Consider the following 14,518-nt stretch of genomic DNA (forward strand, 5'->3'; position numbering starts at 1 on the left):
TCAGAGAACTTTGATCTGGAGCTGTATAAAGAAGACACAAAAAAGCACACACTGAGTACATTGACTGGCTAGCTCACTAGAGACTTCTCACTTCAGTCCATAAATTGTACGCTGTGTGCAGAAAAGCTATGACTGACAGGACAGAGCAGATGAAGAACTGACGTGACATGAACTTGGATGCTTTGAGAGAGAAGGCTTGTGAGCTGAGACAAGAGGAGGTCTTCAGCTGGACTGGAGTCAAACTATATAACAAAGAGAAGACACAGAGAACAGGGGAACAACAGGAGAGAAACAAAGGCTGAGACCTGTAGAGAGAAAAAGAGAGAAACTGAACAGAAGAAGAAAGAGGGGGTGTTAACCTCTTGACCCTACAAACATCAACCAGCATCTTGTATCATCATGGACACAGACACCAGCCTCAACCATGCAAACAGCGCTTTACAGGTCAGTTTATTACATTGGATCACAAGGCATTGGTTTTGAGTTCCTCTGCTAATATACTGATATATCTTGGTTAAATCAAAACCATGTCTAAACCTTCTGTTGATTCCTTTTATCCCCAACCCCCAAAACCACTGGACTTTAAAATTTAGTCCATACTCTAAAAGTTATATTTTTCTGTTTTTTAGTTTGCAGATTGAATGTGCATCTTAGGTCACTATGTTCTAGTTTATATTTTTTTTTCTAGCTTTTCCTCCAATTCAAATACTTGAGAAAACTTTGCTGACCTTAGTGTTCATCAAGTTCAAAAAAATCTTTTCTGGTCCTACCCCCTTTTTCTATTTTTATACTTTAGTATAAAATTGATGCTTCACTTATTTATACATGTTTACATACACGTACATGTACGGTATATCTACATACCTACATGCACATAAACACATGCATACACATAGACACACATGCATACATACATACATGCATACACACACACACACACACACACACACACACACATTTACAATTTTTTTTTCTTTTCCATCTATCTACTTTGTTTCTTTCTATTTATATCAAACCGAATAATAACCCATCCAAACTAGACTTAGTTTATAAGCCCAGGATCATCGTATCATTCAATATATTCATTTTAAAAAGTCTCTTAAAATTGCTCATTGTTGTACATGATTTCATCTCTTCACTGCAGCTGTTCCATAAATTAACTCCTTTGGTTGTGATGCAGTGATATTTAGCATTTGTTCTTATAACTTTCTTTTGAAATACAAAAGTTTCTCTTAAGTGATGTTTGCTCTCTCTCATTTGAAACAAACCTTGGATACTGTTCGATAGCTGTCGATTATTCACTTTGTACATGATTTGTGCAGTTTTAAAGTCAACAATATCTTTGAATTTTAGTGCTTTTAGTTTGATGAAAAGTGGATTAGTTAGTGCTCTATAAGTTCTTAAGGCTCTCTTTTGAAGGATGAATTGTATAATGTATTTAATGTTTATGTGGCTTCCAACATGATTTTTCATTGATTATTACTCCCAGAAATTTAAGTTCTTTTACTTTTTCTATTAATGTCATTTATCATAAGTTTTTTGTGTACATTTGTTGCACGATTCCCAAAAATTATAAATTTAGTTTTACTTAAGTTCAGTGTTAGTTTATTTGCATCAAACCAACTCTTCATCTTTTTTAATTAATTTCCCACTGTATCCAAGCGTTGTTCCACATTTTCCCCAGAACAGATTATTGTCTTATGCTTTTCAGTGTTTTTGACACCTCACATTATTGATATACAAGTTAAACAACAATGGTCCCAACACTGATCCCTGGGGGACCCCACAGGTGATTTTCTTTAACTTTGATTTAAGGTTTTGCAATTCAACATGTTGATGTTGATTATGTAAGTAGCTATTTAACCAACAAAGTGCAGTCCCCCTAATTCCATATTTGTGTAATTTCATAAGCAATACATTGTGGTCTACTGCATCAAATGCCTTCTTAAGATCCAAGAATATCCCCACTGCATATTTTTCATTTTCTATTGCTGTTGTTATTTCTTCTACAAATTGAATAAGTGCATGTGAAGTTGTCCTATTTAGTTGTTACTATTTACTCTTAAATGTATTAACAATCTCAATAATTTCTTCTAATAGCATTGGAGACATAATGTTTCCAGCAATATCAGCCATTTTACATGATTATACAGTATATACAATGTAACACTGTACACTGTACAGTGTGTACATTAGTTGGTGTGAGCATGTGCTGCATTTTGAATCGTACGTTTTCAGTCAATACCTTTATTTTTTGGAGAGATTTATGGATTACATAATGAAAAGTGAAGGAATTAACAATTAGGGTAATTTTTTTAATGGACTCTGGACTCCAAAAGGTCTTAGGCAACTATTTGCATGTACAAACACACAAGCAGGGGCACGCCATGCACCTGCTTGGTGCAACTCAAATGGTTGAGTCACATGCTCATTCATTAAACAATTAATTAAAACTGTGAAATAAACTAGTTGATAAAGATGATAGGAAGAGCAGATACTTTGATAAGGTAAATTTTGGGTCAATGTTCTCAGGGGATTTTCACAGACAATTCATTAACTATTATTCAAACATTTGGCAACTTTAAAATTATGATTTCTAAACGATCACTCTTAATTGTCTTTACACAGATTTTATTGCAGTTTGTCCATTAGAACTGATATGGATACTGATATAGAGTCCTTGCCTCTGCGAAACTCGTTGACCTGTCTACTTTGCTGTCTCTTTAACAGCATCCAGACATTGAGTTGTTCTCGTCTGAGGAAGACAGCAGTCTCTACTTCACCTACAGTGGAGGTTGCAATGAGCTGGAGGTCAACAACCTGCATTATGAGGTAACTAACAGACAGCCGCTCTGCTCTCATGCACATTTATCTTTTAACTGTTGCAGGTCTGTACTGAATATATACATGTTGTATGTGCTCATTGTGTGTGTTTGTGTGTGTGGTCCTAGGTGGACACAGCGGCTCAGATCCCCTGGTATGAGAGGTTATCAGAGTTCAAGTTGCCGTGGGAGATAAATGGAAACAAGCAGATAGCCATCAACAGGCTCAGCCTCAGAGTCCGCAGCGGGCAGATGCTGGCCGTCATTGGCAGTTCAGGTGACACAAACTCAAACAAACACACTGCTTTTAAGTATTACCGTTTCTAATCAAGGTAATACATGTGGTCTCCTTGGAAGATGTCATTTCTTCTACCTGCCTTTCTTTCAAGCTTGGCTAAAGGCCTCATCTCAGCAGCACTGTTCACATGGAAAATCAAAGCATCAATTACATGAATATATATGTACATATTACACAACAGAGAAAAACAATAAAAACGATATTAAAGAATCCAGCTGCATGAACTAGTAAGAAAGGAAGAAAAAAAATCTGCTACGTTTGAAGACTAATCTGTGCCCAAAACTTCATGTAGTAGTACATGCCTCCTAAAACTGCTGACTGCTTCGTTTTAGTTATCTACATATTATTGACTTGTAAAGTGTTTTTATTTTGTTTTGATGTTTAATTCACTCAATCATCTTTTTCCAGGTTGTGGTAAAACATCTTTGCTGGACATAATAACATGCCGTGATGAGGGCGGTACAATGACGTCCGGTCAGGTTCTGATTAACGGGAAGCCAAACACGCCCCAGCTGGTGAAGAAGAACATCGCTCATGTCCGCCAAGATGACCGCCTTCTTCCTCACCTCACCGTCCGTGAAACTCTCGTCTTTGTTGCCAAACTGAGGCTCCCCACCCACTTCACACAGGCTCAGAGGGACCAGAGGGTGAGATTAGACTTGATAGACCAACAGGACATAACCATATCCAAACATGCACAGATTTAACACAGCATGAGGACATCTTGTAATACAAACACTGATATATACTATACATGAAATGTCACACTCTGCATATAATCTCCATTTGGACCAAATGTGATTGCAGTGCAATTTCTTATTCCCACAAAATGTAGTAAGCTGAAATACTAAACGATATATATGATAAACTTTTCTGTGTGTTGTCAATGACAGATGTTATAAGTTACATGTGACAAACTATGTCTCTGCTGTTTTCTGTCACAGGTGGATGATGTCATCGCAGAGCTGCGGCTGCGACAGTGTGCTCACACCAGAGTGGGAAACGACTATGTGAGGGGTGTTTCTGGAGGAGAGAGGAGGAGAGTCAGTATAGCTGTCCAACTTCTTTGGAACCCCGGTGAGAGAAAAAAACAGACAAACAACCTCTTAAACTCTTGATTTCCCTTCTTAACTTTCATTATAAACTTTCAGCCTCCCATCTTTCGTTTTTTTTAGATGTGAAACTTACTTGTAACTAAATCACAGAATCACAAATTCAAAATCTTGGTCACATTTAGCAGGCAGATTCACATGCAGATTCTCCTCCAGGGGGAGCCGTTCAGTGATTATCAGCTCATTTTTATACATGTCAGCCTGCACCACCTAATAGTAGCAGTTTAGGCCTGCAAATGTTAATGTTGCCACCTACAGGCAAAAAAGTAATAGCTGCTACAATTCTTTTAGCTGCAAAAATAGTCACTCGAGCTAACAATTCTATCAATAAACAACATATATTTATAATATCTATACAGATAGACTATACAATATTAAGATGTAATATACAAAACAATTATAATAGAGTACCATCCCCATTTTGAAGTTTTATCCACCTATCTGTCTGGCTTTTGATAGAAAAGTTGTTTATTCATGTAACTTGTCTTGACAGATTTTCAAGCCCTCGTTAAAATCGGTGTCCGCTATTACACTTGTCTGGATCCATTCTGCATCTCCACAACCCCTTAACCACCAGTGGATCACCAACAATGTTTTTACATTTCAGGCATTTTGATCCTGGACGAGCCCACGTCAGGTTTGGACAGCTTTACAGCCCACAACCTGGTGATCACACTATCCCGCCTGGCCCGGGGAAACCGTCTGGTCCTGCTGTCGGTCCACCAGCCTCGGTCAGATATCTTTCAGCTCTTTGACCTCGTCGTCCTGCTGTCATCGGGTTCAGCTGTTTACTGTGGCGCTGCTCGTGACATGGTGCCTTACTTTACTGCCCTGGGATACCCCTGCCCACGATACTGCAACCCCTCTGACTTCTATGGTTAGTGTGTGTGTGTGTTGAAAGCTGTGAAAACAGAATTAGGTGGTGCTTCTTTCCAGCAAAGTTGTTATCATCCTGACACTGACTGGCAACTTTAGGAGATTTATCACCAAGAATGGCACATTTCTTTAGCCTGGTCCTACCAGACTCTCGTACATTTCATTAGTACAGAGAGTCTGGCCTCTCTCCATTGACAAGTGTTAACTTCCTTGAAGGCGGGTACTCTGTTGAAGTTTAAAACTATTGGATCTGCCCAGAGCCACTCTAGATCTGCCATAACCAATCGCTAACGTTTGGTCATGACGTCGGCTTAGCATCGCTAGCATTCGCCTTAGCTAACTCCTTCACCACTAACGGAGCGAGCTGGAAAATCAAACTTTTCCTGAGCCCCGGTGGGAGGAGGGCTTTAACTTCTGGATATTCTGCAGCGTTGCCACAACAGACCGAATGTCTTCGCTTGCATCTTTCTCCGCCGCCATTACGGAACTCACCGAAGGTTACTGAACCTCAACGTCATTGTTCTCAGCCACTCCCTCTGTTCGCTGATTGGACCGGTAAAGATTTGACCGGAGAAAACCCAAGAATATACCGCTCTCCCAGACGTAGTACTGAAGGAAAATGAAAATTGAACAGAAGTACGCAGGAGGGCGGAGCAGGCTAACATTTCTTGGTGCCAAAGCACAAAAGTAGCTTTAAAGCTGTCAACATGTTTTGCATCTGCATCTTAATGATAAATACTATAACTCTTTAAACATCCATGGTGTCAAATGTGACCAATTCCTCTTTATAAACCTTTTTACTTTTCCAAGCCTCATTTTGTTGGTGTGTGTGTGTGTGTGTGTGTGTGTGTGTGTGTGTGTGTGTGTGTGTGTGTGTGTGTGTGTGTGTGTGTGTGTGTGTGTGTGTCCAGTTGACCTGATCAGTATAGACCGGCGTAGTCAGGAGCGAGAGGCTGAGTGTTTGGAGCGGTCCAGAGTTCTGGCTGAGCAGTTAATGGAAAAGGTCCGAGAAACAGACGATCACATGTGGAAATCAGCTGGGACCAACACAGCACTGACACAAACTGAAAGGTAGCTGTGTGTTTAAGTTTGCCTTCTTTTCTTCACCTTTTCTTTATGTATACATTCACACATTTTTCCAAACTTTTATCTTGTTTGCATTTATGTCCTACAATTTTTTTTATCTACTGTAGTTCTTCTCTCATTACCTCTCCTCTCCTTTACAATGACATAACTTTGTATAAATGCAGGGTTGCGGTCTCAGTTATCTAAGCAGCAGCTACATGGCACTTACAGGTTGCTTGGACAACTTTCTACCCAACAACTCAACAGTGTTTTGATTGACACATTTCAGAGGCAAATTTCTTTGTGGTTAAGTTTTAGCTGTGGACGCAAAACTCAGGACATTTTAAAGTGAACTTTCTAGAGATTCATCCTTTAACGTTAATCATTTATGAGAAACTCGTTCCAGTGTGCTAACCCAGACAACATGACCCAATGTTTTCCTGCCTGCAGCCCTCAGCAGCTGAGCAAAGTAATCACCATTTCCGATCAAAGAAACAGACTGCCTGGCCGACTACACCAGTTTACGACCCTCATCAAGTAAGACCAACTCACACGGATGTATTACAGCAGTGGTTGCCGACCTTTTTGTCCATTGTACCTCCACAACCCTGTCAGATGAGTTCAAGTACCCTTTTATCGACACCTGTCATGTTTACAATATGTTCATTTAAACAGATTTTAAACTGGATGTTATTTAATACTATTATTTATATAAAAGTGGATATTATTTAAAAAAAAAAAAATGAATACAAGATACAATGATCCTGGACTTGTCAATCTTTAGGCTTGATCTCTTTTGTCTTTTTTTGATAGTTTGATCAGTTTGTTTGTACTTCTACTACTTTTCAATAATTTATCTTTACGCTACTTTTAGCTATGCATTTTGATTTCTCTGCACTAGTGCGAACTAGTTTTCATGAACTTTCAATGGCAGCAGGTGGTGTTTTGGTGTTACAATAAATATACTAAATCAGCCTGTGTTTATTGACCTCCCCTACTTTCGTCTCCCTCAGGCGTCACATGTATAATGACTTCAGAGACCTGGTCACGTTATTGGTCCATGGCTTTGAGGCCCTCCTCATGTCACTGCTGGTCGGTTTTCTCTACTACGGGGCAGGAGAAGAGCGTCTGTCCATTCAGGACACAGTGGCCCTCCTCTACATGATCGGTGCTCTCACCCCATTCGCTGTGGTGCTGGACGTCATAGCTAAATGTGAGTAACGTTTGTTTGGGAGGATGAAAGTCAAAGTCGGTCTGCAAATCAGTCAAGGAGTTAATTCACTCTCACATGTAATCTAATCTGATGTTATCTAACTTCTGAGCATGTAAAAGCATAGCCAATTTTAACAAGCAACGCAACACATTGTATACAGACAACCTGAAACAAATGAAGAAAAGGAAAACACAAAACAAAACAAAAACATATTAAATTATATGTTATAGTACATTATATAATTTTATGAAAAGGACAGAAAAGAACCAGAATTCATTAAAAGTGAAGTGAAGTTGTGAGCACAGCATTTACAGTCTTAGAACATAGTTGGCAGAAGTGTATACAGGGTTTTCATGACGAGTCATCAGACCAGAAGTCGCCATATTGGAGGTACTCCGCATCACAACAAAGCACAGGCACTGAAGTAGATCCTGAACGGCGTCAAGGAAAATGGTTAATTATTGCCGTGTTTTAGGTTGTACCAATAGGTCAGACCGAGAAAAACATTTGGAATATTATCGACTTCCAAAAGTTATTAAAAACCAGGGAGAGGAATGCCAGAAGTTATCAGAGTAAAGGAGGCGCTTGTGGTTGGCAAAGCTCAACCAGGATCTACGAGGGAAAGATCTGTCTTGTTCGGTCTTTGAAATGAAAAAAAACAATTGAGAGTCACTTGGCTACACCTTGAGTATCACAATGATATCATACAGTTAAGGTTAGGTTGATTAAAAACATTATTGCATTACTTACTTTGGCCTTCACAACACATTGGTCGTTAATGACTTGGTACTGCGTCTCCCTCACCCATCCACACACCATCTGGTTATAAGCCTCCAAACTTTTGTAGGATTTAAGGTCTTCTGCTGTGTATGGGCTCGGCGAGAAAACCAGGTAGTTGACTATATCGGGATATGCAACTGAAGGAAGAATCACCGGGTCGCCATGGATCCAAGAAGAGGGAGCCAACTTATAGGGATCTGCACCGCCAGTAAACTGTAATTTCTCAAAATATCGTGCCTTTTTTTGTGGTCCAAGTCCTTCCATGCCTTTGCATCTTGGACGCGTTTTGATGAGCATTTCTGTTGTTTAGACATAAAGTATTAAAGTATCCAAAGTGCACAATACTCCATTACTCCATTCAGTTGTTTACACCGAGTGCCTCCAATATGGCTGAGGTAACCATCCAGGTTACTGCCCAGAACGTGACGTTGGTGAAAACCCTCTATCAGATCAATGTTGAAAAACTGTAACAAGACAAACCAGCCAGAGGTAAGATGGTTCGGAACAGTTGGCAAAGTTATCAAAAATGTATAAAAAAGAGTAAAGCAATTAATGTTGAGATGATCTGACGTGTGTGTGTGTGTGTGTGTGTGTGTGTGTGTGTGTGTGTGTGTGTGTGTGTGTGTGTGTAGTTGTTGGGACTGTATTATGTCACCGTATTTGTTAAAAAAAGAGACAATAAACAGAGTTATTAAGGATCATTGTGGAAGAGTTGGACACCGTGTTCTTGGATCCTGAGTTATATTATAATCAATCACAACAATTGCAGGGATTGGCAAGACTGAGTTCAAGTCAGGTCAAGGTGAAGTGACAACAAAAGTTATAAAAGAATTCCGAGTTGCATACTGTAACACAGCCTGACGTGTAAAATTAAAAAAATCTTTAATTCACACAATACAAATACTACATTTATGTAGCTGAAGAGCCCATATGACTTGTGATTTCTGTTGCGGTGTTGTGTATCAGCATAAAACAAATTGAAGAAGCGTTGCAATCTGTAAGGCAGCCTGATATCAGAGGTTATATTGCTGCAGCTCAACAAACTAACTTACTGTTCTCTGCAGGTCACACAGAGAGAGCCATGCTCTACCACGAGCTGGAGGACGGCATGTACTCTGTCACCTCCTACTTCTTTGCCAAGGTAAACCACAGTGATAAAACTGTATCTCCAGTAGGGGTCAGTCTCGATCCATGCTGGAGTCACACTTTAGTGTAATGTACAGTACTGTAATGTGGAGTTGAAAAGCATGTGTATGTGTGTTTTTCTGCATTTCTGTCTGTTCGGTGTATTTAAACATATTCTTACTTCCAGGTCCTGGGGGAGTTACCAGAGCACTGCGTGTTCACGCTGGTGTACGGCCTGCCCATCTATTGGCTGACCGGTCTTAACGAGGCGCCGGATCGTTTCCTGCTAAACGTCCTGCTAGTGTGGCTGATGGTTTACTGCAGCCGAGCCATGGCTCTGTTTGTAGCAGCTGCGTTGCCCACCCTGCAGACCTCAGCATTCATGGGCAACGCCTTGTTCACTGTCTTCTACTTGACCGGAGGTTTTGTCATCAGCCTGGAGAATATGTGGCTTGGTGAGGAGATGGATTCATTGTCCTTAGTTAAAAGATGTGTGAGGATAGAGAACAACTTGGGGGAAAAGAAAAGATGCAGCATGTCAGTATGTGATTTATTTTTTTTTATTTTTTTTATCCCTGCATGTTTTTGACTCCCCAGTGGCCTCGTGGCTCTCTCACGCCTCCTTCATGCGTTGGGGTTTTGAGGGCATGCTGCAGGTACAGTTCAGAGGCAACAAGTACCCCGTCACCATTAGAAACATCACCATCCAGGTTGACGGCATACACGTGAGTTAGAAACAAACACACAAATACAGAATCATACATGGGTGTTAATCAAACAGTTCCACATTGTCCATTTGTCTCCCCAAAAGTATTTTTTGAAGAAACAACTCGCACATCCAAACAAATTCTTCTGTGCAGATGTGTTGGACGATAACATCAACTTAGAAACAAAGGAAAAGATCCCGCACTCTGCTCTTTTTTCCCCCCAAAAGTACAAATTTCCTTTTATTAGAGTTAGTGTTTTCACTCCAAGGAATAAATGTTGAAAACTACAATATTGGGCAATAATTGTAAATATATAAACCACAATTAACTTTCAAAATCTATTCAAATCAAAGTACTGGACATGGACAAACCAACATCTTTCTAATCCTGTAACTGTCTGTTTGTCTTTGAGGTGGTGGAGGCCATGAACATGAACCAATACCCTCTGTACTCGTGCTATCTGGTCCTGCTGGCAGTCTGTCTGGTCTTCATGGTGCTCTATTACCTGTCCCTAAAATTCATCAAACAGAAGTCCAGTCAGGACTGGTGAACACATCTGGACCATTTCCAACAATCGGACCAAACGCTGTCTGAGATCACCCACACAACATCAGTCAGGTTTTCAACTTTAGGAAGTGTTTTTGGCAGCAGCAGCAGTGGAAGGATAAAGTGGGTTCTAGTTCGACTGGTTCGACACTGAGCCATGCTTTCCATTGTTATTCTACTGTTCTTATTAGGATGTTTGACAGTTAAAAAAAGTGCTTAATCTAGGGGAGAAAAGTATAACGTATGTTTTGAATGTACCTTTTCACAATAATCTCAAAATCAGAAACTCCTGCACTCTTTTTAATGGTAGAAACGTGAAATAACATTCCTAAAGTCACCCTTCTTGATGTTTGAAATAATTCCTTAAAGTGCAGCAATTTATCTTATCTTTGACTAGTCAATACATCTCAACATATACCTAACAGTTTAAAAATGGGAATATTTGGAATTTGGGTAAGAAAATAAGTTTTGGAGAAGCTCTTGTTGCAGTACTGCTGTCTGCTGCTGGATGGCAGCAGAGCACTGCACTAACATCAAAGTTAAAATGATACATTTCTTTCTCTCCCTCTCTTCTCTGTCTTGGCAAATGATTAGAGCGCTACTTTGGCAGATATCCATCTACAGCTTTTGCTTGTTCCATTTTCAATCTTCTTTTTTTCTACAGCTTTATCTTTTTTTCTATATGTAAGGTTATTAAGCTTAACAATGTGTGTGCCCGTATAGGGAGCACTGGAGAAGAAAAAAAAGCCTAGTAGATTTAGTAAATCACACTCAGAAAAAAAAAAAGAGCTTGTACTTGTGTCCTCATAGATTGAAGATTATGTAAGCAGTGTGTTTTTGCACTGGTGCAAAAGCCTGATAAATATTTTATTGATGTGGTATGAGTCCAAATTAGTAAAGTATTAAATCAAACTGCTCCACATCCTTTGACCTGGTTATACAGTTAAATGGCGTTTTATTTCAGCACCACACAAAACCCTTAGAAATGGTTCTTCATGTAAAATCATTAAGGAAATATTAGGTGCATGTAACACCATAAAAAAAAAAAATTCCCGCAATTTTACCCATTAATGTCAACTGTACTCATTTTTATTAACTTCCGCAACGTTACAAAGGCAAAACATTGCAAAAACTAACAACAAAAGTTCCTGATGACCATGTTACTTCTCCTGCGTCTTAATTTGTATCACAAATAAGCTACACAGTCCGGGCTGACCCTCTGACGTCAACTGGCACAGCAGCTTGTGTTACATAAACCAGGAATATCTTAGGCCAGGATCGGAGACCATAGAGAGTTCAGCCAAGCGGAGGAAGGCTGCAGATGCAGTTCAGGGGACAGAAGAGGCTAGACTGCATAAGACATGCCATGCCAATAATCTTTTGCATCTGTTCTGTATGCAAATATTTGATTGTTAAACAAGTAGACGCTTTAAGAGCAGAGCTAGTTTAGGGTGAGTATGTTTTTTTTTTTTAACCGTTTGTAGTGTAAGGGTATGTGTGGGTATGTGACATACAGTACATTTCTTGAGAAAAATCAGGGCATTACCTGTCCCACATCCATTGAACATACTAATTCTGAGCAGGTTTTGAGAATGTAGTGTGTTCACACTGAAAAAAAGTAACATAATAAAGGACACTTGGTTTTTGAGTGTGCTTTTAATGTGGAAAAGGGTGGGAAAAGTGTTCAGATTCTTTACTTAAGTAAAAGTACTAATAGCAAAATGTAAAATTACCCCATTTAAAGTAAGTCTTACATTTAAAACTGTAATTAAATTAATGCACAGAAGTATTGATAATTTAATTTACAGTAAAAGTACTCATTATGCAGCAGAACGGCTCCTGTCAGTATCATATTACTACATATATAATGTGTTTACTATTACTGAAGCGTTTTAATGTTGTAGCTGATCAAGGAGGAGCTAATTTTTACTAATTCTATACCTTTGGGTAGTTTGATCTGTAACAATGCATCAAATTTTGTAGTGTTCATAGGTTTTGTGTGAACAATTTTAATCTGTAAAGTAATATGTAACCATTGTAGTTCGATAAACGTAGTGGAGTAAATATTACAATATTTCCCTGACATGTAGTGAAGTGTAAAGTAGCGTAAAATGGAAATAGTCAGTTTGCTGCTTTCTAACACTGAGCTGAATATAAAGCGCCTAAGTATTTAGAATTACAGATAACATATTTAATAAAACAGTTCCAGTAACACCTCAGAAAACAAAAAAAAGAACTTCTGGAAAAAACGATTTTTCATCTGTGAAGTTTAATTTGCAGTTTGATGCATGTTGATTTCTTGGGTTCTAATTGCATGAACAGATTAGTATAGTACTGTATACACTATTTACAGTTTGGAATTGGGACACAGAAATTGTGTGTTGTCTTAGCAGGAAAGGCACAGGTGTCATTGATAACCTTACTGCATTCTAGTTTTAGCCTTGTTATTGTGCATACAGACTCTTTGGGACACATCAATGGAGCGGAGTCATTGCTAATGTAATTAGCTCCACTTGTGCCTTACCTGCTGCCCTGAAAAAAGGGTTAATTGTACCACTAAATACTTTTCAAACCACACAAAGACTCGGGCTCAGAATGTGACATTTATTAGCACAAATACTTCTGTACATTCCCATCATCATCACTATTCTCAATAGCACAGTGGACAGAGTCTATCATCCAACAGTTATAACACAATACTCAACATTTCAGCTCAGACAATTTATATAAAAAAGAAAGACAAAGGAGGAAAACAGTGGGATTTGGATGGAGGTGAGGAGGATGATTCTTTATGCCTCAGCCACTGTCTTTTTCAGCTTTTCTGTATAAAACATAAAGGACTCCTGGAAAGAGAAAGAATGATTTAGCATCAAACATATACAAAACAAACAAATGCTCACCTGCCATATAGTGTGTGTGTGTGTGTTTCTATCTCGGCTCTTTCCAAAAGTAAGCAGCAGTGGAGCCCTCCTGGGTCTATCTAAATAGTCTCCACTCTCCAACCAGGTTGTCTTGTTTCATCTTTAAATCCCCATTAATACACAAATTAGGGATTTGTAGCACACTCCCCAAACACACACTCTTTGCCTCTGTTCCTGGCTAATTAATCAGTGTTTTGATCCAAAGTGTTGTGCTGGGTGTTTTTTGAAGGGGAGAGCTTTTCCACAGATTACACCAGCTTTTTTCATTGTAAGTTCGCTTATTAATGTAGTAATGCTAACAAATAGCTGTGTTCACGATATATATATATATATATATATATATATATATATATATATATATATATATATATATAGAGAGAGAGAGAGAGAGAGAGAGAGAGAGAGATATAGATATCTCTATATATATATATATTCTGGCAGGAAGTTGAAACACTTTCAAAAAGGGTCAGTTCACCCTACTTAGAATAACATTTTCTCACTAAATTTGGTTTTATTTGTCCCAGTTTTGAGCTGTCTGTCTGATACTGTGGAAGGTTTTTATTTCTGGTGCTCAAAGCAATTAGTAATTCAATTTGTAAAATTCAATTGCAACATTTCTTTATAAATTAGAAACAGTGGCCCTGATACTCTGGATAATCCACAAATCTCACTGAACATTGGGGACTACTTTCTACTGAAGAAATAGACCCTATAAAAACTGTTAAGGACTGTATTTTGTGGATTATCCAGAGTTATGGGGACATGCAATAACATTTTCATATTCTCATAATAAATCTCTCTTTTTCTATGATGCTATGCTTGTATCTTATTTCCAAGTCAAATGCAGCAAACTCTCTTAACTACTGCCTAAACATATTGTAAATTAGCTGGTTTCAAATTGATGAATTCATGAAATGTGCTTAGCGTAATCAACGCCCCCAAATTGCTATATAAAGTGTAAAAAAGGGAACATCACACTTCACACTGTGGAGCTTCAGGATGATCAAACACCACATTCAGCAGCATCAATTGTCGAGAAATATTACGGTTGTC

The 14,518-nt window shown here is 38.8% G+C and overlaps 2 protein-coding genes across 2 annotated transcripts in view; one reads left to right on the forward strand and one right to left on the reverse strand.

Moving 5' to 3' along the window:
• Positions 1-399: 399 nt before the first annotated feature.
• abcg8 (ATP-binding cassette, sub-family G (WHITE), member 8) lies at positions 400-10,952 on the forward strand. Its single transcript, XM_078273458.1, has 13 exons — positions 400-444; positions 2,731-2,832; positions 2,952-3,099; positions 3,529-3,767; positions 4,065-4,197; positions 4,840-5,109; positions 6,020-6,179; positions 6,624-6,710; positions 7,187-7,386; positions 9,231-9,307; positions 9,479-9,746; positions 9,889-10,016; positions 10,411-10,952. The coding sequence occupies exons 1-13, from the start codon at positions 400-402 to the stop codon at positions 10,546-10,548; spliced, it is 1,995 nt and encodes a 664-aa protein (XP_078129584.1). The 3' UTR covers positions 10,549-10,952.
• Positions 10,953-13,134: 2,182 nt separating this feature from the next.
• lrpprc (leucine-rich pentatricopeptide repeat containing) overlaps positions 13,135-14,518 on the reverse strand; it is a 55,132-nt gene continuing 53,748 nt past the window's right edge. The window contains exon 38 of the mRNA XM_078272685.1: positions 13,135-13,387. Within this exon, the coding sequence (XP_078128811.1) occupies positions 13,334-13,387 (54 nt within the window). The 3' untranslated portion in view covers positions 13,135-13,333. The remainder of the gene's footprint in view (positions 13,388-14,518) is intronic.

This window comes from Sander vitreus, chromosome 17 (genome assembly GCF_031162955.1).
Source record: "Sander vitreus isolate 19-12246 chromosome 17, sanVit1, whole genome shotgun sequence".
Classification (NCBI taxonomy): domain Eukaryota; kingdom Metazoa; phylum Chordata; class Actinopteri; order Perciformes; family Percidae; genus Sander; species Sander vitreus.

What these genes read in the sequence shown, in the direction of transcription:
- abcg8 (XM_078273458.1), top strand. Translation starts at nt 400, where the DNA reads ATGGACACAGACACCAGCCTCAACCATGCAAACAGCGCTTTACAG. An exon ending in CCTCCTACTTCTTTGCCAAG is followed by an intron (nt 9,308 to 9,478) that starts GTAAACCACAGT and finishes TCTTACTTCCAG; the next exon opens with GTCCTGGGGGAGTTACCAGA. An exon ending in TCCAGGTTGACGGCATACAC is followed by an intron (nt 10,017 to 10,410) that starts GTGAGTTAGAAA and finishes TTTGTCTTTGAG; the next exon opens with GTGGTGGAGGCCATGAACAT.